At 46.9% G+C, this 23,994-nt stretch overlaps 1 protein-coding gene across 1 annotated transcript in view; it reads left to right on the top strand.

Annotated features, from left to right (window-relative positions):
- Positions 1-21,791, top strand: part of Oseg2 (intraflagellar transport protein Oseg2) — a 104,847-nt gene extending 83,056 nt beyond the window's left edge. Inside the window, exons 34-43 of the mRNA XM_070522457.1 lie at positions 103-201; positions 285-394; positions 5,957-6,116; positions 6,717-6,935; positions 8,288-8,491; positions 10,948-11,007; positions 12,598-12,696; positions 13,605-13,758; positions 15,342-15,433; positions 21,528-21,791. Of these exons, the coding sequence (XP_070378558.1) occupies positions 103-201; positions 285-394; positions 5,957-6,116; positions 6,717-6,935; positions 8,288-8,491; positions 10,948-11,007; positions 12,598-12,696; positions 13,605-13,758; positions 15,342-15,433; positions 21,528-21,617 (1,287 nt within the window). The 3' untranslated portion in view covers positions 21,618-21,791. The remainder of the gene's footprint in view (positions 1-102; positions 202-284; positions 395-5,956; positions 6,117-6,716; positions 6,936-8,287; positions 8,492-10,947; positions 11,008-12,597; positions 12,697-13,604; positions 13,759-15,341; positions 15,434-21,527) is intronic.
- The last annotated feature ends 2,203 nt before the right edge of the window (positions 21,792-23,994 follow it).

Here is a 23,994-nt window from a genome sequence, read left to right as displayed (position 1 = left end):
CATACTGTAACCGCTTAGTGAGACAGAAGCTAGATACCGTTGCGGAGCTATGAATCGGTAACACAAGCAGCCTATTTAACAATGAATATTCGATGCACACAGGCGGCCGACCTGGCCTTAAAGTTTCTAGATGAGCACAAGGCAGACAGGATACTCAAGAACGCCGCACGTATGCTGTTGGACATCAAGAAGCACAGTTCGGTAAGTTTTATGTTTGCAATGCAAGTGTTAACCGCCCTAAATCGAACTTGGGTATGCATTGTTTCGTGGCCATCGCTACGCAGGCAGCACAGTTGTTCCTCAGCATGGAGCTGGTCAAGGACGCCGTAGAGGCCCTGATCGCGGGTGGCGAGTGGAGCAAGGCTAAGAAGGTAGCCCAAGAATTCGACCCAGGGTGAGCATCTAGTTCCATTTTAGTCGAAGCTGAGCGCGCAGTGAATACAGAACGCATGCATGGTCACAAAAAACCTAACGCGAAATGTTCGCAGTCCCTAAAATACCGATTAAGTAGTACTGAATACTTGAGCGTTAATGTTTGCTACTTTTTCTTCAAAATGGGGGAGGGGGGCGTACAAGGGAGGAGCTAGCAACACTTGATAGCTAATGCATAGTTCATAGCTCAAGCGGCGTCGGAGAACACTACGGACAAGAAAAGGAGACTGGAACGACCACAAGGTGCCTTGTGATCGACACCATAATGAACCAACTAGGCCTACGTTTTGTAGCTAGAGTAGCCGCCAAAGCTAACTTAGCTACTTCAAAATTGGACCCTTATTCTGCGAAGAAATTTCGACGCAATCCATATGAATGCGTTTTTTTTAATGAACAAGAAGCACAAATTTGGCGCCCTGGAGTGCGTTTTCAAGCCGGAGATGGTTGCACTCACACACAGTCGACGTGCCATCGTGATAGCACAAACTCAACGACCTCGGGACTCGCACGTACACACAAACACAAACACGCGGGACTTAGAGCGCGGCTTTATGAGAACAGTAAATTATGTCGATTGTAAGCACTTACGCTTGAAAGGATGCAACACATCTCAAAGGCACCGGCATACGCGACACAAGGGATACACACTCTTTCATCTAATAATAACAAAAAGAGCCGTCACTTTCTTTTTTTTTCGAATTAATTAGGGACTAAACGGAGCCGATCGAAGGCTCGAAGCGTAGTCGGATGAGCCCCCTTTGCAAGCCACTTAGGCTCCCGAGAATACTTGCTAAGCATCGCATGCCGCTACCAGCTTTACTCGAGGAAACCTTTGTACCCCTTGTATTTGCCGATGTATCAACGAATAATTTCGTTAGGCGTTAATTGTCAGGTTGTTTATTCTGTGAAAGACAGGGCCCGCATTTGGTGAAACAGCCTCTGGCCCTGTGTCTTGACGAATAGGCGAATATGTTTGCCTCGGAGTGGTTGCTCATAATGCAAGCGCCAATGATGAAATGTATGTGTCCGGGTCTTTTTTACCACAAAAGCCGTGAAAAAAGAAAAAAAAAGAAGAAAGTAAGGACTTGAAGTAACGGCTACAAAACTCTAAAGTAAGCCAACTCCTTGTCACGTTGAGCAAGGAGTTCCTAATGAATCGGCTTCTCGTATAATGTTTTGCAGCTCACCATACGCGTTCCAATTCCGTAAAGCACTGATCGTGAACACTATATATACTTAAATATCTTGGACTCGAAGGGCAATACACAGCGACGTAAAAAAAGAAGCAAAAATAGTAACCTGCCATGCTACTACGAGTATGAATGTTCAGCACCGCATGAACATTGTCGATTGTGATTTGTTTGATTTGTTTTGGTGCGCTGCTTGATGGTCCAGTCACGCTTTCTACGGTGGTTTAATGAGAACTCTAACAGTATTGTTATTGTACCAGTACTTCTTGCGCCAGGTTCAGGCATTGCAAACAGACAAGCGTAGCGCGTTGATCACACGGTGACGATCATGTCTGCGAAGTATTAAACTGATGTACGCCGCGAAAACAGCTGAGAATTCAGACAACACCCTGCGCGCTCTCGAAGGGGGCACTTTCCTCGCCTGCTGAGATGACATTACGAGCGTCGTGGTTCCGCGTGCAGCGCGTAAATAGACAGCGGCAATGCGAACTGAGGGATTGCCGCAAAACGACAGAGCTGCACTCTCAAATCCGCCTACCGAAATACGCCGCGCGGCAAGAAGAAAAGGAGAGAAATAGAGGGCAAGATTGGGACGTAAATATCACGTGGGTATTTGGCTCCGATATAGGAGAAGGCAGAGGATGAATGTCTCTTGCCGACGCTAATCGTGGCATTAGGAAAGAGCCTCTGCTGCGGGAAGGGTAGTTTGCCTCCTCGCACTATATGATATCGCATCATTTCATTTACTTCTATCTCAGCTACTACTAAGCCCTCCCCCCCCCCCCTTCCCCATTTTTTAAAAATTTAGTTCTTGTGGTAGGAACCTTAAGACAGTGCTTCACAACTTCTAGTATATAGCCAAAAGTACTGTCACATCAAAGAAATCGAACAGGTTTATTTTGTTATTTTTTAAAGGGTATACTGCCAGCCACTGTTGGGAGGCCTTAGGCAGGAATGGTTTGAAGAAATGTACATAGAATAACATAATATTAATACATCGAATACAAGATACGAAGGTTGATATAAATAAATAAGACTAAGGAATAAAACAAGCCATAAAAGGCATGTCGTTTGCAAAGAAGATAGCAGGTATTGCTCTCCGTAAACTGCTCGTTGCGCTAAGTTCGCCAAAAATGAAAAAAAAAATAAGCAATACAGAAAAAAGTGGGAAACCAGAGAAATGTCGTATACGACATGAATTAACAGATTTTGTACGATATTATCTCGTTAGATTCCCACAGTGAAATGAGTCTGTGTAAAAAGACGAAACATTGGCGGAAGCACGAAAACACATTTGCATGGGTTCACAGGGAATGCAGGGAATCCCACGGAAAGACAGGAGATCGTGAAAAAGTACAGGTCACAACACCCGCCGCGATGGCTTAGCGGCTATGGTGTTGCGCTGCCGAGCACGAGATCGCGGGATCGAATCCCGGCCGCATCTCGATGCGGGCGAAATGCAAAAATGGTCGCACGTTGAGGGCACATCCAAAATCCCCTGGTGGTCAAAATTAATCCATAGTCACCCACCTCGCGGCGTCTCATAACCAAATAGTGATTTTTGGCGCATAAAACTCCATAATTAATTTAAAGTTAGGTCACGCTGCACAGAAGACTATGATTGAAGGTCAGCTGTCGACCTTCGCATTGGCTGCATGCTTCTGAAGCGGTGGGCACGGGCCGATCGAGTGAAGGCCTGCATAGGCACACAGGGAATGCTCCAGCGTGGTCTCCGTGGCTGGAGTTGTGGAAACGAGCGGACCACAGGGTGATCTGTGCCTCGGAAGTCCAAGTGATCCGGAGCGCAAGATATATATGCGGTGCCCATGTGGATCCTCTTCACCACCGCCTCCTCACGGCGTAGTATGCCGCCGGGAAGGTCCGACTCACGTTGAAGAATGGTGGCACACGTGGAGCGCAGGATGGATTTTTTCTGAAGTACACTGTCCTTCAGATACAGCTGTAGAAATGGCAGCGGGTGCACTGCATCCCATAGATGGCAAGCGTCGCCGGCGCCTATTAAACTGGGTGCAGTCTAGAATATCCGAGCAGGGCAGAGACACTTGTCAATGAGGCGGCGTACGTCCGAAGCGAAGTCTACAGGGTAGGCCGCTCGTTGCAGTAGCCGAACCGCTTGTGTAGAAAACATAACGTAGCGCGACGCCACAACCACAAAGAAATAAACATAGACACACAGGTCATGAGCGCTAAACGTGCGTCTGTGACGACGCCTGTAATGTGTGCCACTGTTTCTTTGTGGCTGTGCCGTTGCATATACATTATGTCCTTTATAGCAAGCATCAACTATAGCGCACCAGCATGCCGTTCCGTTTGCGTAGGGCCCGTGTAGAAGAGCAGGCCCTTCCCAAGTCTTGCTCTCTTCACGTCATCTCACGAAGTTACAAGTTTAGCCGCCACAGGCTAAAACAATACCTCCCTCAGGTATAGGCGTCAGGCGCCCAAATCTTTGACTGGCGTGCGCGAGCGGCGACTTTTCCGTGCGTCAGCGCCGTATGACGGGGTAAGGCTGGAAACAGTCTGAGGCTAAGCGCATGCGGACGTACAAAGCGCGCTCAGCTGGGCCCATCGTCTGCTAAGCTGTTTCCAGCCTCACCCCGTCATACGGCGCTGACGCACGAAAAAGCCGCCGCTCGCGCACGCCAGTCAAAGATTTGGGCGCCTTTACGTAGGCGTTCACCGGAAAGTGCGGGACATATACGCAGACTCATTTGCAGCAAGCCGCCATTTATGCATCTGTCCATATATATTCCTCATGGAGCACTTGAGGCATCCGCAGGAGCAAGGCCATGTGGTTTCTTCTTGAATTTGGAATGACGTAGGTCAGTTGTTTGTGCCCTAAGCCACTATAGAGGGGCTGGATAAGACCAGGGCTTAGTCTCCCTTCAGTAGAGGGGGGGCCCTCATAAGGTGGCGACCAGCATAACGCGCGCGCTCTCATACACACATATATATATGCCCTCCATAAAGAATGAAGGGGAGGGGCGCCCCTCCCCTCTAACTTGAGCACTGTGATAGACAGCAGGCAGAAGAGGAGATAGGGATACGAAGAACTTTATTAGATAGTTTTAGATTAGGGGGAGGCAAGCGGCTTGCGAACGCAAGAACTAGAGGCGACGGTACTGCGCGTGCGCAGACCTAGACGTAGGGGTCCTCGCGTGCGCAGTACCGTCGCCTCTAGTTCTGGCGTACGCAAGCCGTTTGCGTCCCACAATCTAAAACTCTATTAAAAGCATCCTGAAAAGAGCCACCCCTTAGGGCGCGGGTCGCTCCCACGTGGGAAGTTAGGCCTAACCTAACCGCCGCATCGCAGGCTCTTTGGACAGCCCAAAACTGACGATGGTATTCCGAGCTCTTGATGGCCGAGTTCCACATCTGTTCAGTGATTTCTTTATCCTCTCGTAACGAGGGGCACCGCCAGAGCATGTGATCTAAATTGCATGTCCTCCCGCAGCTAGGACACTGAGTTAACGTCCGGGAATAAACAGTGCACGGAGGCCAGACTAGGATAAGAGCTAGTCTGAAGCATCCTAAGGGTTATAGCCTGAGGTCTTGTGAGCTTTTTATGTGGTGGAGGAACAATTATTGTCTCCAGATAGAAATGCTTAGTGAATTCATTAAAGGTGAATGGAGCGTACCGGAACTCATGGACATTTCACTGTGACAAGGCTCCTCCTCCCGCGCGAAGAGTTAGTACGCACGCCTGGGAGTGGGAAATGTCATTGAGATTGGTGAGCGAGTCCAGATTTAGGCCCAAGTGTGCCGGGAACCAAGTGCTCGTATGTGGAGTGATTACCCTGTTCCTAAGGATAATATGGGCCTTTCTCGCGATGGCGCGCGAGGCGAGCGCCGGGCAAGCGCTGCTGCAGCTGACTTCGTGTGAATTTTCAGACGGCGTGCACTACAACATTAGTACACCGTTTTATCGGTAGCGTTCAGCCGAGCCTACGGTCTAAGTGTAGGAATGGGAGTCATACAAGGAAGGCATGTGACAACATGCATGGCCTCTCGGGTAACTCTTTCTAGTATGACCCAGTCTTCTCTCTATTTTTCTTTCTTTTCTTTAGGCGGTAAATTGGATTAGAGCAAGCGCCTCCGGTCCGCCTGGCAATGCAGCGGATGAGGTGCACATTGTCCTCCCCCCTCCGCCCCTCCCCCTTTTGCGACGCCCAGAGCAAACCACTGGAGCTGCAGAGAAGTGTGCTTTGTAGCTCGGGCTTCCTACTATGTGCTTTGCACAAGGCCTTGCTGTGGCAGTTTTGTTCGTGTTCGTTTGTTTGTTTTTGTTTGTTTTATGTATTTATTCATTTATGCAGGTTGGAGGAACACGTTGACAAGGAGTACAAAAGCTATCTGCGCAGCCGCGGCCAGACTGATCAATTAGCCAACGTCGACATCATTGCCGCTCTGGACCTGTACGCCGAAAAGAAGCAATGGAAGAAGTGTCTAGAAGTGGCCGAGCAGCAGGGACAGCAGGTATGGCGCTGTGCCGCAGAGCACGGGCGCGCTACACGTCTCATAAGCAGGAGTTGCACGGAGCGTGAATCCTAGGAGTCTCGTATGTTAAAATGTGATTCAGTGCTGCTGTCTGTAGTGCTGTTATGGTGGAGGTTTTGGCGAGTGCTTCGCTTAAAAGCGCCGGGAATCTGTAGCGCTTGAGGGATGGCTCGAGAGACGAACAATGAAGCCTCGCTGCGCGCCGCTTCCACTTCATTGGCTTGCAGCGCTTTTGTTATTGTATAATTTTTGTCTGTTTGTTCTTTCCTAAGTGAGATATCGTTGCCAGTGTCGTGACGCCTTGTGATTCCGTAAGGACTCTGGTACTACTTTGCATGGTTTATTTCAGGAACGGAGTATAATTAGGTTTACAGAGAAAATGAAATACAAATCGCACGGCGAACTTTGCTTCGTGCATGTTGCTTAACCCAAGCCATGTACACGCGATACAAGGTATATATTTATGTTTACCATCCCGAAACGGATACGAGCATTCTCCTGAAATGCGCGAGACGATGTTGAAGGGTGTCTGCAATTCTCTGTATACGTGACGTGCGCGCGTTAACCGGCTTCCTGCAGGTGCTACACAAGTACGTGGCACTGTGTGCCAGCCAGCGAATCCGCGACGGATCGCCACTGGACGCGCTGCGCCTGTACGCCGACTATGGAGCGCCGGCCCTGGCTCAGAACTTCAACATCTACCGACACATCACAGCCAGCGTGTTCGCACTGCCAGGCCTGTACGGTGCGCACGCGTACCGGACTTGGTCCGAACTCAGGGACGTCCTGCACGATCTCGTAAGCTGAACACGCTCGCCGTGCACAGCGTGACTATCCAAGCTTCGCGTCTGAGTTTGTGCTTGCACTCGCAAAAACACTTGGAGAACGTTTCCCGTTTGGCGCCTCCCGAAATGGTTCTGAACGCGCAGCACTTCCAGAGAGCACTCATGCTCTCATCAGCGCGCACAGTGCGAGGTAGATAGATCGGCTCTCTGTGTGCTATAGCTAGGCAGATAGCGGGCTATAGTAACTGTAGCAACACAGGACCCCGCAAAGATGAAAGCCTAGATGTAGAGCAGGACAATCCATGGCGCTTTCGCTGACGTTGTAGTGCAACCGACACACTGTGACGTCTCGTTTGCCGACATCTTGATTCCCTGTTGACTCTGCGGCCACTGCGTCGCGAAGGATCAGCTGTATACGGTTCTCTCCGTCTGCTTCTTCCGCGAAGGCGCATTTCTTTTGCGCAAAGCTGCTCCTAGACCTGCGATTGCGATATATATGCTTAAACTACTGCGCATCAAGAGCGACGCTTCCATTCACAGTATTCTGAATTCGTTCCCCCATCAATGCCCAGAGTTTCGTAATAGGTGCTAAAGGCGTCTACCAACGCTTACGCAAAGTACGTCATGCCATATAACACCAGGCGGCAGTAACCTGGCTCCCGTTTCCAACATCCGCTCTTGAGCATTTGTTGTAGGATTTGTTGATGTATAGGCTGCTTCTACAGCACAATTATTTTCGCAGTCTTGCATCACGAAAGTGGCAGGAGTCCCATGAAACTAAATAGTTCAAGGCCAGTTTCACAAAATTAGCCTCGAGTACTCGTATACATGACGCCTTTCGATTTGCGTTGTCAATTGCCTCTCATATACATGTATCAGCGAAAATTGATTTGTCTAAGCACCAAGTCATCTCGCCAACGAAATCAGAGTGGAAATTATTTAACGTGCCTTTACTTTTCCCCTCACAGAACAATTTATTATTCTAGAGTAATTGCCAAAACTATGTGCATTATTCAGCTAAGAAAACTCGAATTCAGTAAGCAGGAATAAGAATATGCAATCAGTAAGAATATGCAATCAATAGAACTCAAGCACCTAACGTGCGCGCTGCAGGGTGAATAAATGAAAATGTGTTTTTATATCGCTTGATCAATTAGGTGACGGGCAAAGGCAGTGCTGTCTGGCTCATGTTTGAAAATATATACACGACTCATGCTTAACAAGAAGAAAGAGAGAAAGAAGAAGTGCGAGGTCATTTTACTTATTGTTTGTGTCACTTTTTTCGCATTCTCCGGAACCTTTCGAGGTCTCTTTTTTATTGTATCTTTTTTTTCACCGACGCTGTGTGGTGCCACGTTCACGCAGGTGAAAAACCTAGAGACCAGCAACCAGGATGTCGGCGACTTCGAAAAGTTACTGCTTATCAGTAACTACTACGCCACCCGCTCAGCATGTCAGGGGCAGGAGACCCTGGCCGAGCACGCCATGAAGATATCTGTGTCTCTGTTGCGGTACACAGAGCACATTCCTGCGGATAAAGCTTTCTACGAGGCGGGACTCGCCTGCAAGGCACGTCAAAGCGAGTTGCTTAAACATCACTATAAATTTTACCGCGCTATTAAATAGGGACGACAGGATTTTTTTCAAACGGACGTTTGGGCGAGTTGGTTAGCCATATTTGAAACAGAACAGCGCGGTTTTGACCGGGACAAGGGGGGAGACACGACACGAACGAGCGCTGGTTTTTTAGAGCGCAGCTCTATGACGCCCGTTCTTGCGTTTCGCGTCGGCGTCGTCCCTCGTCGTAACCCAGCGAACGAGCACAGTGAAGGATGAAAGAGCGAACGCAGAGCGGAGCAGGGGATGAAAGACGGCGATAGCGAATAGAGCGCGAGGAAGAAAGCGGAGGAGGAGGGTATGGCGAAAGTGTGAGAAGAAAAGCGTAGTGCCGCGCAAGATGGTCTCTGCGGCGACGAGCGTTACGAGATGGCGCCAGAGTAGCGCGCCGTCGTCTGTTAACCAATGGCATGCGGCGAGCGCGTCCATCCCACGAGACAGATTGTCCGCGTCAGCCAATATATCGGGAAATGAAAACACGTGTAGAGCTGCGCCCAAATTTAGCATTAGGGAGTATCGTAATCGTTGGTGAATTTTTTGTCTCCCTTGCTGCCATCTTAGAGGGACACTAAATTGAAATATTAAATCGGTCTATTGAATTGAATTGAAAAACGTTTATTGTAAAAGGAAAGCGTTGGGGAAGCAGGTGGATGGGGTCTCTAGTCCTGGGCTACATTGGCCTCAACAGCCCGCCGCGCTTGGCCGAGGTATTCCACTCAACTGGGCCTCTTTTGATTCGCTGGCGAGCCAGGTCTCCCAATGCTCCGCTCTGGATTTTTGCGCCGGAATGTGAGGCGTATTAATTTTGGCTGGCCTGAGCCCGTATTCCCACGTAATGTGGGCGAGAGTTGGCTGGTCTCCACACCAAGGACAAGTGCCCATGTGTGCGGTAGGGTGGATGGCATGTTTTAACCATAGGTTAAGATGGTTCTTTATTCTGTGGGTTCGGGTATGTATTTGTCTGCAGGCGGCACCACTCATACACTTCCCTTACGCCTAGCTGAGGGTAAGACGGTCTAGATTGAAGCATTAAGCTCCTGTAATAACAAATTTATCACTCGTAGCGAGAACAGAGCTTTCGCAAGCGAAAAAAATGAAAAATCAAAGTGGTGTCACCTGTTGTGGAGTATGGTACCTCTCACGCGTGACGCGTGGTGTAACGTCAGAGCTCGGACGGCTAGCGCTGCCCGCTGGCCGGGAGACGGTGCCGCGGGCAACGTTAATAGATAAAAGCATCTATAAACGCTAGCCTAGACGGGAGGCGGGCGGTTCGAGGAACACCGCCGACGCTAGTTGAGAGAGGAGTAGCTGATTCGCAGATAGAAGTGGTAACGCCTCGTATGCCGCTACATCGGCTCTCTCAACGAGTACCAGCATAGCAGGCAACAGAGAAAGCCGAAGCGAGTGTCCGAACGTCACAATGTACTGCTCCACGCGACCGAATACTGTGTTGTGACGTCACGAAGCAATATCTTCCTGGGAAAGTAAACCGAAAATGGTTGTACAGAAGCTATTACAATAAATAATTTACTCCACTGTGAGGCGTGTCAATACTTTCTCTATGGTTCAGAGGTCCAGGACCTTCAGTTAACGCAAAAAAGTGAATGGTCGAAAGTAACATGGTCAGTACCCATTTAAGACTAATTCAGGATCATTCATGTAGGTATCAATCAGGACACTATCGTACACATGGCGTACTTTTAATGTCAAAACGTATAGCACTGTAGCGACAATGGTCGCTACAGATGGTCGCTACAGCCATCCTCAAGGATGGCTGCACCATCCTTGAGGATGGTGCAGCCGCTATCGTATCAAATGTATAGTTCCGCGGAAGCATGCAAGGTGAAAAATTGGTAAGGTGGATGCCAACTTTTCCTTTCTCTATCAAGCACGTCAGAATCATCATTCATTGTTCTGTGTAATAATTTAGGTACACTCGTCCTTATTAATGAAAAGAGAATTCACTATCCTCCCGAGAGTAGCTGCGAGGCTACAATAGAAATTTACACGGGCTTCTCAGAAAGAGAGCTTCGCAGTTGAAGAAAAACTCGGTCAAGCCCGGTGATCGAAACCGAGACCAACGCCTTTCCTGGGAGGTCGCCCTGCCATCTGAACTCACCAGGAGGCTAGAAGAAGGAAGCGCGGGGAAAAATTAATTGACGGCTCTAAGCGCCAAAGTACTGAATATAGCAAATCACTTCCGTGGAAATCCTCAAGCTGTAAGAAGTTCTAATGAAAGGGGTAAATTAGCAAGAGGTACCAAAAGTAGCAAGGAAAGCTACATGGGGGTTTGGGTCTCGTAAAACGCGCTTTTTTTTGTCAATTGTCCCATGTTCATTAGTAAATGAAAACATGACGCTTCGAGAAACAGCATCTCTGTGACGTTAATTACGCTTTACGTTTTTCAGACGTTGAACAAAGAAGGAATGGCTTTCGTTTTCTGGAATCACTACTTGGATATATGCGAGGTACGTTGGCCAAAGATTGAGAACTGAAAGCATGCACACGTGCACGACCGAGTGTCAGGAGGTACCGCTCGTGTACCATTCATGTTCTCTGAACTCGATGGTATGTCACGCGCGCCACCTGTACCAAAGAACATTATAGAACACTTCATTCGAACGATAGGCGGAGATATAATCATTGTTTTCTGCTTACAGCACAACCAGAACTATTATAAAAGACTAAACTATCAGCATATTATTAAGAATTGGTGTGGTATGTTGAAGAAGAGCGATAATCAACACGTCTGTCCTTAATACTCGTGCCCTACAGACACACCGATCACACCTTGTTAATGCTTCCATTGGTGAAGTGACCAGTGATCTGCGTAGTTAATCCTGATAGACTGGTAGCTTTTCCGCGTCCTGTTGCTTTGTTTTCACTCAAATTTTGCAACGAGATTGCATATTCTGGAACGTGTCGTTCAATAAAGCAATTGGCCTTGTGGCTTGCCTGGTTCGCCCTACCTGCCTGCGCTTTAAAGTGCAGGCAGGTAGAGAAACCAGCACAAATCTGCAGCAGCTCGCTTCTACCATGGTGAGGTGCGCTTACGCGTCACTGATTTCACATATTTTTGGGCCGACGGCAAGAGAAGATAAAAGTGCTGTATGAACGGAGGGGACCAAAATATGTGACCTTGTTGCAAAGTTATATTTATGCTCAGGGGAGTGTACAAACAAGAAAGAAAGAAAGAAAAAAAGGAAAACGTCACAAGAGGTTATAGTGCAACCACGTTAGCAACAAGTTTCAGCGCTGAGGTTCGCAATCAGAGTTAATTTCGTGCGCGCTTTTGGTGAAAACATGCGCGAAAAATATCCAAGCGTTCCTTTGCGATCTACAGCTTTTACAGCGAAGCTCTTAGCCTCTAGTTGGTCGGTATGTTTCGGTCTGTGCTCCCCCTCTCCCCCCCCCCCCCCAAAAAAAACGGACTTCAAATGGCTGCTGGAAAAGGCGTTTGAGTTTCCGCGTAACAGAATTATGTTTTCTCGTACATTCTCGTACCTAATATTCGTATTACAGTCCGAAGATATCATGTTTGCAGCTTGTTTGTAAGTCGTGCTTTGCACATTTTTTGAGGCAATTTACTTTTAAACATTCATTTAGTTCAATAAGGCACTTGCGCTTGGCGGAAGGCCTACAAGAATGAAGATGTATGCTGCACTTGTGCACATGTGCGTGGGCGCGTGACCTACGTTGCTTGTTGTTCTTGTGTAACGTCTTCTAACGTCAGTTGGGGTGGTGGTACTTGTCTCACCTCGGTTGTGCTTGTCTAACGTCGCCAACAGCTTCGCTGTATATCCACTTTCACAGGGTGAAATGGAGGCGTATTTTTTTACTTTAAGTTTTAATCACTAGTGTGGATGCGGAATTAATCTTAACTTGGTTTACCACCATAAATAACAGTCGTTCGACATGTAATTACAGGGAAAATAATGATTGAACTTTCCATCCATGTTCACTGGAATCAATTAACATTCGTCACAAGTGTACATGCACGGGAAAAATTAAAAAGAAAAGAAGCTGTTGATAATCATGTATCTACTTTACAATCCCAGGCCATCGAGGAAGGGTCGGTGGACACGCTAGATCATTCCGACTTCCAGAACACCGACATCCCTTTTGAGATTCCCCTTCCCGAGAAGATGTTCCTCGATGTAAGTGGGCTCGTCACAGACATCGAACCACACACTATAGTTATTTCAGCCTGCTATGTTATACTAGTAAAGGAGTGTAGTGTCTTTTTTTTTAGAAGCCTTATGAACATAATTATTACTTAACCTGAATAAAATGTGGATTCATGCGAGCTTGTGCTTTATCCTTAAACTTTATTTTTCTTCTTTCTTGGTCGGTGTATGATACGTCATGTCTAAGGTTCACTTTACTTTTGCTGTTGAGCAGCCTGAATAACCGTAGCAGGAACGAACAATATTGCATTTAGTTGCGATATAGAGCAGAACTTGCTCGGGATAGCACACCACTTTTCCGTAGAAGTGAGGCCACGCGCGCCGTTCCGCTTGAGACAAACATGCCAGCTTTCTTCGGGAGTCACACTGACTCAAGGAAGAAGTTACCGCCTCAGCTTTCGGAAATTGTTTTAAGCTTACATAGCTACCTAAATACACTGAAGACCAGCGTCATCCTCTCAACATCCAGTTGTTTTGGTACGCCCTTTATTGCTGGTCTATACGTTGAATCTTGTACCAAATCGCCCGATTCTCCACTCCGTCTTCATTGACTTGAGACTGCGGCTGAAAACTAAAGAAAATATGCCATGCCACTCGAGTGGTCTGCGCCTAGGCAGCCCAGTTTTGTACAGTTGCACATATGCACATCAGGGGGCCATGTAACTCCGGATCTTCAAAATTTGGGACTCGTTAACGCGAAACAGACAGATAAAAAAAAGTTGCTAGAACTTTGGTACTTTACTATTGGAAAGTTATCGTGCCAGTCCCGCAATAGGTCACATATAGTGAATGAGATAGACGAGATTCAAACGCGATGACGCAGTGGTTCCAGCCGTCGACGTGCCCGAAGTGCGCGTATTCACTGAGACGTCCCGCAGGAGGCCCAGCACGAGGAGGTCAAGGAATGGGTTCTAGCCATAAGCATGAACCAGGGCGTAGAGCAGGCGCTGCCCGTTGATGAACAAGGCTTCTACGAGGCCTCGCTCGAGGGCCCCAAGGGCAACCTGCGCGCCCTGCCTTGCCTGATCACCGGTACGTGCTCAACCTTCCCTTTCGTACACGTGCGCGCGTATACAGAGCTCTCGAGATACGTAATGAACATGACACAATTTCCATGATTACAGAGATAACACATTTACTTGATAAAGGGCAAAGAGGTCAGCATGAGATAGACTCGTCTACCTGCTGCTGTTTTCTGAAGGAAAGGATGAGAAAGAGCACAGAAAAAGGGAGAGTAGAGTAAGATGGTGATTACACAGAAGTGGGTACAGATTACAGGCAACGCTTTCATTTACTGCATATATGTATATATAGGTAATCTGCGCAGCCGAGCATGTCGTTGGGCGCCACCGGGCACAGCGTCCCGTGCATGCGGCAGGCGGGTCAAACGCAGGACCAAAAACTGCCAGGACTGCGGAGAGCGACGCGATGCATGCGCCTACAAGTATACGTATAATGATCAAGCGTGCGTAACCTGAGTACACTATATGTAATAAAATTGTTTGAGGCAACTCGTTACGGTCCACGTTCACTGCAAGAAGCATACGTTGAATCATACCGTGCGAAAAATACCGAGGGAGAGAGAAATTTAATTGTGCATTTTGTATATTGTGATTGTGTGTTGCATCTGAAATGGTGCGTAGACAAGATACAGAGACAACTGATTCCAAACGTGAACGAAGGCACACCATAGGTGGAGTCCTTGAGCCCGCATACTCTCAGAAACTGCCTCGGAGGAAAGAGCTATAGTCGACATCAAGGAACGTCGAACGTTCAGATTTTTCGGATGACCGTTTTTTTCGTCTCATATACAGCCTTGCTGTAAACGTAGGTCAGTTTTGGCCAACATATCAAATATATCCTGAAGGTTATTTCGTGCAATAATGAAGAGTGCGCAATAAAGCACGGACTCATTAATTCAGTAAAACGAAGCCATACCATCGCTTCGCATTTTCTTTGTGTTCATCTTCTCTGTGTCCTTTCCTTGCTTGCGCTACACAAGTATTCCAAAATGACAAACGAACCAGCCCGCATTGCGACACTATAACCGCTTCCAAGTTTCACGTGCAGTGAATGTTCAATTGCATGTGAGCGTGCATATCAGTAGGCAATGTTGCCAGTGGAAAAACGTTTGCTTCTCTCTCGCTCTTTCTCGGAATTGCTTATTTTTATAGATTTCTTTTCTGAGGCGCTATCTTTGGTACAGATACACCACGAAAGAGGCGCGCACGGTGAAGCCTAACCTGTGTATTGCAGGTGTTTGTAAGGACGTTGGCATATATAAAGGGATATATAAAGGGTCCTTTTTCTGTAGAACAGAAGCGTTATGATGGAAAGTACGTATACCCTCATTGGTTGCTTCGCAAAGCAGGCAGTGTATGCGTAGCGAGCGAAGGCCCCAAATGTGAAACAAAGCACGTACACTTGAAAACACTAAAGTCGATAATTAAAAGAAATGCATTTAGTGAATAGCTAACTCCATTTATGATGACACACCGCAGCGCGTGACAGGTGTATTTTGCAAAGTATCATCTTAATTTTGTAAAGGTCTCGCCACTTTTTACTAGAACATGCTGCACTATAGCTAGCTCATCACTTGTTGCTGACCATTTCAGGATACCCTGTGCTCCAAAACAAGCTTCAGTTTCAAAAACCAAAGATAGTCTGCAACAAGGACGACTGGAACAAATTTCTGTTGGCTACAAAAGTGAGTGACAAGCTTCGAGGCCCGAGAATGGCCAACCCTATTCCATTTTGTGTGTCTTCCTTATTCACATTCATTCTACAAAGCCACATATGATATATACACATATGATATAAAGCCATATATGACGGCTTCCATATGGCGTCACTATGTGAAGCAGCTTTTTGCTGTGCTAGTGGCTCCTTAGCATGTCACCTTGTTGACACTGCAAAACCGCATCAGTAACGCCCAGAACAGTCTGATTCAAATGCAGGAAACAGGCAGTGGTGGGTATGCAGCCACAGAGTTTCCTGCAATAATTGCTCGACAGAACTCGGGCGCTGCGATCGTTGATCCATCATGAGAATAATTGGTTGTACATGGATTTGTCTGATCTTCGTGCTTGTGGATTCAGGCATTCTTGTGACTTCCTTTATTACGCTTCATCTGCCTTCATTGTCCGAAATTTCAGAGCAATCCATATGTTAGAGTTAAGCGCGCCCGTTCCCGCGGCGAATATCGGCGTCGGCGACAAGTGAACCAAGTGAACGAGCACAGCGAAAGATGAAAGAGCGAAAGCGGATCAGGATATGAAAGACGCGAGCCGCGAACGGCAGAGACCAATCCAATTGTATGCGCGACGCGAATTCTGTAGTACTTTCAGGAAGCCACGCGGCACCAGCGATTACGCTGGAACCTTCGATGAGTCATGTATAAAAAAAAAAGCCGACGCGCTTGTCTTGAAGATCAGATTTTCGACGATGGGCGACTCTGCTACAGGTCTCTCTCAAATTATTTGCCTCAATATATTGCGAAATGAAAACACGTATAGAGCTGCGCTTAAATTTCGCATTAGGGAGTATCGTGATCGTCCATGAATTTTTTTTCTAAGTGCGGAAAACTCTGCAAATACGCACAATCATTACTCATTGCAGCGGTTCAGCCTGTCAAAGTGGCCAAATCGAAGCGTGCCAAGCGTCTCAACGCGCTGGCTCGCCTGCGAGAAATTCATAAGAGCATTCTATGCCGCTTGTCGCTGCATGTGTCCGTGACGTAATAGTTTCAGTATCGGGTTTCTGTGCTCGAGGTCCTGTGTTTGAATCCTACCGTCGGAAAATTTTAATGATGTTTATTTGGTTATTCATTATACAATACTTCGTTGAAAATGGCGAGTTTACGATGTCACGATGCCGCTTGAACCCTGAAGGACGAAGTTTAGGCAAATCCATGTACTTTACCCATCATTCCCATGATGGTTGAACCTCACCGCTTGCAGCCCCCGTATATGCACCAGCGCTAGAGTATGTATGCAGTCCATGTATGCAGCCTGAGCAGCTTCGCTGGTAATCCGTTTCCGTATGAATGTTGCGCGGTCCCACGAATTTTTCGTGGCAGGCCTGCTGCGCCGCCGCCATGGTATCCCGAGCTGGACGGCGCATGCGCCGCCCACGCTAACGATGATGACCCTCTTTGAAACGGGATCAAAGGGGCGGATGCATGCGTGGTATGTGCCACCCTGTGTTGCAAGTCGCGTGATCAGTTGTGGGTGAGAGGGCGGACATACGATCGCCGCAACCAGGGCGAGAAGGTCTGAAAACTGAGCCTGTTGATACATAACGAGAATACTGGCTGGCCTTGATGCACGCTGTCCTTCCGCGTCCTTAGCATGGAGGGAAGAAACAAAATATAGGAGGGAGCATGACATCAAGCGTCCAGCCCTCGCAAGGCAACCTTCTTTGACGCAGCTCTGTGCTCTCTTTCACTTGGGGAATCTCGGGAAATGCGGACATCGCTCGTTGATTCCGGGGAACAGCACGCCGCGTTCGTTGCACTGTTCGTGGTAGGCTTGAGTGCCGCTGGCCGTTGAAGTTGGTGCCATTTTCTCACGCCCGTGCCGCTCACTTTCTGCTCGTCGTATCTGATGTCTTTAGTTCTCGATACCTGGAAACACTGTCATCGATTTAACGTCTACACTAGCTCCGGAGGAAGATTGGCCACGCCGCACAATGGTATACAACAGCCAAGCGGCCGTGCGAGCATCGCAGCAGACAAAACGAACCCAGCAAAGCTGCCCAGGGTGATTAGAAAACACGAATTGCTGTATCACGCACTTGGGTGCTTTTCACACGATTCCTGATTGTCCATAAAACTATGACCCTTACTTGGGTTAATATTCTAATACTTTGCTATCAGTCTCAATGTTTCGCTCAAGCCAGAAAACTTATCCCAAGAGAAAGTAGCTGGAACGGAAGGAATGCAGCCAGATCATGCACGACCTCTGTGGTTCGAACAATCATCCTGGCATCGAACTTGTAACGCGCCTCCTTATTTCTGGCTACGCTGACTGTTGTAACAATAAACGGGATTCATTTATGTTTGCGCATCAGTAATCACGTTTTGTCTGCTACCAAAAGCTGGCACTTCCAAAGTAGCGAATGCAAGATAATCTTGAACTCGTTCTGCACTGGCTCCCATACGAAATCAAATCAAACAGCGCGCTTCACTGTCAAATCGAGATCAGACGTGCTGCGCTATCTGAGTTATTGCAGAAAGTGTAGCCAACTAGAAGATGACGTCATAAAGGCAGTGTTTTCAAACATAACGTGGCGAAGCACACTCTAAAAACTCAAGTACCTCAATGTTAAGCGATTAAATTCTTGTGCACATTCAGAAAAAAAAAGAGATCATCCTTGCTGTATTTCCAAAAAATACAACAGCTAATTCCTCAGCCACGTCACTAGTGGCAGCCAAGAGCATCACTGCCTCCTGCAAACCAGATTTTCTCCCATCTGTCTTGCTCCCCCTTTCGCATTTGTTTGCGTCCGCATGGGATTGTGGAAGTATAGGGACAGAGAAAGGAAGGGCAATGGCGCCGACGTACTTGACTCAGCAAAAATAAGCCATCTTGAATTGGGACACACACCAGCCTGTCATCATTGTCTCTGTGTACCACCTTTGCCTCAATATATAGTAACGTTACTACATATGCGATAAAAACTATTAAGCCTAAACTAATCGAATCAAACAGATCCCGACCGACACCTTCACTGAGAGTGCGTCTTCGTTGCGCCGGCCTCAGCTTGTGCAGAAGTAGCAAACCCGCTACACAGCCAACTGTTATGCTCGTGGCAATATAATATCAAAGTGGTCCTTTGACGCAGGTCACACATGCAGGCCAGCCATGGTTGCCCTGAGCATCAATTACGGCCAAATTGTACATAACGAAATACATGTAAATTAATTACTTCTAATAAATTACATTTCTGGGTAATGTTGTAATTTATTAACTTTGTTTACTCGTTAGTGCTCACCTTAATCCAATTACTTTATTTAAGTAACTAATTACATGCGACCAGTTACCTTACTTTCGAGAAAAGCTGCAATAAATGACACAGCTTTGAGAACCTGGATTTGGCGAAAACTATAGTAAAATGGCCGAGATCGTACCATGCAACAGCGTCGCAAATGCGTATGCTCAGACAGGCAAAGCCGGAGGTTCAGTACTTGTTTCCTCATCTTAATCTTCCACCATATGGTCGCCGATGGTTTGAACAAGTACTGGAATGCCTTGATAAGCGAAGGCACTATTTAGGACGTTATAGCCATCAAATCACATACGGTTGATTTTTTCAGCCTTTCATTGGTCCAATCGGGAGCGTTTTCTCCAAGTCCTATGAAGCGATGCGCGTCATAGCGTATCCAGGTGCTGAGAAACCAAAATCTTGTTTGCGAGATCCGTGTAGACCCTTTTATCCACACTGTGGCAGCAGTGTATTCACGACCCCAGGAAACTTCTGGCCATGCATTTTCTACAGACAAGATATCCAAAGATAAAGAAGTATTTTGTGCCATGTTATACTAAAGGCACATGTTCTTGATGTGTTCATATATAGGGAACGGTTTCTATGCGTCGAGCTCATGCATGCAGGTTTCGTGTTCTACTTAGCAATGAAATTCACTTTTCAAACATTAGCTATACACCAAAACTGGTGCCAGCTGTAGAGTTCTTTATATCTACAGGATATTGTAACTTGCGGTGGTCCAGAGATCTTAACCGGAAATATTTCGGAAACTCTGTTTGTAAACGTAAAAAGGGTCCATACGTTACCGTACCACCCTATCCCCTAGCGCGCATATCAAGCGAACTGGCTAAGCCTCTTCGAGCAAATTTTCAATGTCGCTGTTGATGTATACACAACAAAAAAAGAGGGACGGTGACCGACGAAAATTTTCAAAAGCAATGGTTAGTGCAGATAAGCAATGTATGGAGGGCTGCAGAGGACGCACTGAAAGTGCCAAGCTAGCTCGTTCTGTTTACTGTATCTATGCAACGATGGCAAAAGCTCGCAAGAAAGTAACGTAGAAGTAGAAGTAATCGATCACTATTGTGTAATTCCTCAATTATTTTCATGTATACAGTGCCGGCCGGTGAATGCAATAAATTACATTCTGAATGAAGTAAATGTAATTGTAACCGGTTACTATTTTTGTCTGCAACGTGCACAAGTCTGGTCGCCGCCTGCGTGCTGCAGTTATGCTGCTGCATAAACAACGTAACTATGCATTTATGTAAGCAACTGCTAGCGAACCAAATAAATGTGGCAATGTATTTTATGGTATCTGAACAGAACTGCGGTTCAGTTCACAAAAATTGATGATGCGAGTAAGATTCTAAAGCTTGTTATACTATTGCTCTTCTTCTTCCAGGCTTGTTACAATTATTTAAGACTTTAGGGGTTACAAATTGGGCCCTGCGTTCGAGTCAATAATAAGGGTGGTGACCGGGTGCTTTGTGTGTGCACCCTTCCAGAATTTAATCTTGGTTATTGCGATAGCAATTATACGGACGCCCGAGGCGCAAAGGTCGTGGGTTCGATTGCCTTAGTTTACTCTATATTAATTAAGTGTGCCCTAAATAACTTCGCCTGAACACTAAAGATCGTGGGCTCAACTCCGACCGAAGGTCGTGGGCTCGAGTGCCTGAATTAACTCTATCTTAATTAACTTCTCTTTTTTTGGGCATGGTGAGTGGCATCGGAACCAGCTGTGAAAGAAGACGACGACGAACGCGCGAGCAGTGGCACGAGCTCGTGTCAGCGCGAAGCGAGCTCACATGACTTTCTGTGTGTGTGTGAAAACTTTTATTGTACTGAGGTCCGGAGGCTCGACTTCTCAAGTACCGCACGCCGCAATTTCCAGGCCATCGGGAGTATGAGTCACTTAAGGCTTTCGCCTTAAAGAAGAGAATATGGGAAAAGCGCATTTTGTCAGCAGGTCAGCATGCAAGAAATACACAAAAAATTTACACGCTGTTTGTGAATTCGCATGAATTCGCCATCCTGCTGCCACAGAAGAGGGGTGGTAATGAAAGAGTTCGATCGTCACACTTAGCTTAATGTTAACTGCAGGAATAAAAGCTTCAAAATGTGTTTACATGCAACTATAATGTTTGTTCCTGCTGAGCGATATCGAGATAACTGAAGTTGTGTCCATAATTTTATATATAATAGTAGGCAAAATTTTGGCTGCACGCAAAAAAAAAGGTCCTCTTTGAGTACATACATATATGCCTAACTTGATAGAGGGGCTCTAAGATGTCTGGGTATTTTGAACTTCCTGCTTATATTCTGTTTCCGATGGCAGTGCCAACTTTCTACCTGCTGTTATCACAGTCTTATTATTGATGCATCGTATCTGTTGAGGCAGATACCAATGGTTGCAAGGAACTACAAGCCCCATGGCATGCAAGGATGTCTTGGCTGGGAGCATTGATGCACCTTGCTGCAAAAACAAAAAGAAAGTGTTACCATGGCACATAGCCTCCGCACATTATCAGATATCACCGCAAGTACCCACAGAGGCTAAGCGCATGACGAGGATAAGTGCTGATAGTTCCGTGAAGAAACGTGTCAAAGGAAGTGCACATGTAGGGCATGGAAAATACATTTATTGCTTTGTGCTATTCTGCTCATATTCTGCCCATATTGTCCAAGACTGTTTATGGCCCTTTTAGGAACATACCTGTCTGCATCCGGCCACTGCCTAAAAAAGTACACTTAAGTTCGCGGCGATTGTAATGAGTCGTATGTCAATCCTTGTTCCAATCCCCCACTTGCAGGTATCACGCAGCGCAGAATGTCAAGATGTCCTGAAGTTCATCACGGAATGGGCTGGAGGCGCACCAAACCTCAGCTATTCTTTCCAGTAGATAGATCACAGAAATGCTTTGCAGATGCTTCACCAGGGACGTCAAATGAAACAACCTTTGACAATTTGGTCATACACTTCCGCTGTAAGCGAATGAGATACTGAACATTGTCTTGAATGATGAGTTAGTATTACTTGAAAAAAGAAAAGCATGAAATCCTGATGTGAAGAAATAAAATGCAACCCGAAGCAACTGTCTCTTTCATTTCAACAGATTTCTGAACATGATTACCAACAAGAAGCAACAAACCAATTAATCGAAGGTCTCCATTTCAGTCTGCTTCTTGAGTGTGACGTAACACAAGGTCCTCCCGACTTCAAGTGCTACAGGGTCGCATGTTTTGTCATGACAGGCTAAATATGTCACAAATGTGTCGGTACTCTGACAGATTTTGTACGTTTTGCCCCCTTTTGCAGAAACGGGGGTATAAGTACATGAAAAGGAATAAACACTTCAGCTAGTTTTCATCATGTACCAATGGCAAAAGCTAAATTTGTAATTCACCCTGGATCTTTTCAGAATTTGCATTATGCAGACCCCTTAGAGTGCTTGCAACTATAAACTATAGAGCGCTTGCAAACTATAGAGTGCTTGCAAGTGTCCGTCAAACCGGCTTTTTCCGGTTTGACCGTAGGGAAGTGAATACGGTCTTGAAAAACGGTTATCCGGATTTATGAGAACCAATACACAAAATATCCGGTTCGAGATATTTCAGCATTATTACGCTGCACCACTAGTGCTTCCTTCGAATGCTTGGCTGTTTCGCGTGTATTACAATATTATATGCAAACTGCGATAATTCACAGCCTGTAAAATACATTGTTATTACACGGCTCAAAATGTGCCATTACTTCATTTATGTTTCAGTTTATGCCTTATACGTCCCTTCGTAGCGTGAAAGGGCTATTATTGTTGTTCTGCAAGGACGTCCGCGTCTTTAGGCGTTCGATAAGTATGTGGAGCAAAAAATTTCTCAACTTTCCCACGATGCTCGTAGGGCATAGTCAGAACAGCAGATCGAAAATAAAAAAGCTTGAAGGATCTCTCTGATATTTCCGGTTAACCATTGAGCCTCAACGTTGTCCCGAAATTCAGTGGTGACCTCGTCTATACGGCAACGTCGTGCAGATGCCTTTGAGAATCATCGCGGTAGCAGTGACGCGCGTTAAAGGGTCACTATTCAAAAGTTCACAAGCCTAGAGTACCAAGAGTACTCTAGGCTTGGTACCAAGAGTACCAACGCGTACCAACCAAGAGTACAAGAGTTGGTACCAAGAGTACCAACGCATTAACAATGTTATTCGCATATGAGGTTATTCGCATTCCAAAACCGGATAACAGGTTGTGCCGCACGAACAGTGCCCCAGGAGCTGGCCCTTCTCGCCCTCTCCTCGGCATCCCGCTCCTGCAGCATCCAAGGTACGTGGCTGCCTTCGCCCAGCAGATTCATTTTCGGTGCTTTTGGCGGCTGTACGTTGGGCCCAATCTGGTACCGCGCTCTTCTGAGCGAGACGAACCCTTTGTGTGGCGAACCTAGCACGGAAGAGCCCCGTGTGGCTGAGCGGACTTTCGGTAGCTGTCACCCGTAGTCCGCGACTGTCACCCAAATGCCGTAACCCCTGGGTTACATGAGCATATCGTACATATCAGGGAGTAAACTCCCTTTCGTTAATAGTATACGTACGGTGGCAGTCGTCTCTAAGCCTTGCCGGTGAGTCACCGAATCCGCCACGGCGCCCCTATCCGTGCGACGCGGAGTGAGGGTGAGCCATATCTCTTTAGATCTTAGCTCGCCGGTACTGGGTGCGTTAGCCCGAGCCCCCACAACATTCGGTCATTTTCAGCCAGGAGGTGTTCGAGGAAACCATAGAACACCTACTGTGCTACTGCCCATCTTATGAAAACGAAAGGCAAGACCTCTGCACAGCTCTAAATCAGCTAGATGGGAAGCCGTTCACCTTGAAGAAGATCTTGGGACCATGCATGCCTCGCATATCGCAGCTACAAAAGGCCACAAAAGCGCTGCTGCGATATTTGAAAGCGACCGGATTGAGTGAGCGCCTTTGATTCGGACTGAGTGACCGACTGATATCTCCAGTGGACTTTCTCTTCTTTTCATCTTTCCGTCCCCCTTTCCCTTTCCCCAGTGTAGGGTAGCCAACCTGGCTCAGTCCTGGTTAACCTCCCTACCTTTCTTTTATCATTTTTCTCTCTCTCTCTCTCTCTTCAGCCAGGAGGATATATAATCACTAGTGCTGCATGTACACCCAGTCTCAAAATATTCAACGCAAATAAGAATGGGGGAAAATATATTCGAAAATTTACTGATCACATGCCTCTAGTGAAAAAAAGAACAAGGTGTAGTGTGGCAGCAAGG

This window comes from Dermacentor albipictus, chromosome 1 (assembly GCF_038994185.2).
Source record: "Dermacentor albipictus isolate Rhodes 1998 colony chromosome 1, USDA_Dalb.pri_finalv2, whole genome shotgun sequence".
Classification (NCBI taxonomy): domain Eukaryota; kingdom Metazoa; phylum Arthropoda; class Arachnida; order Ixodida; family Ixodidae; genus Dermacentor; species Dermacentor albipictus.
This window is presented reverse-complemented; position numbering and strand designations above follow the sequence as displayed.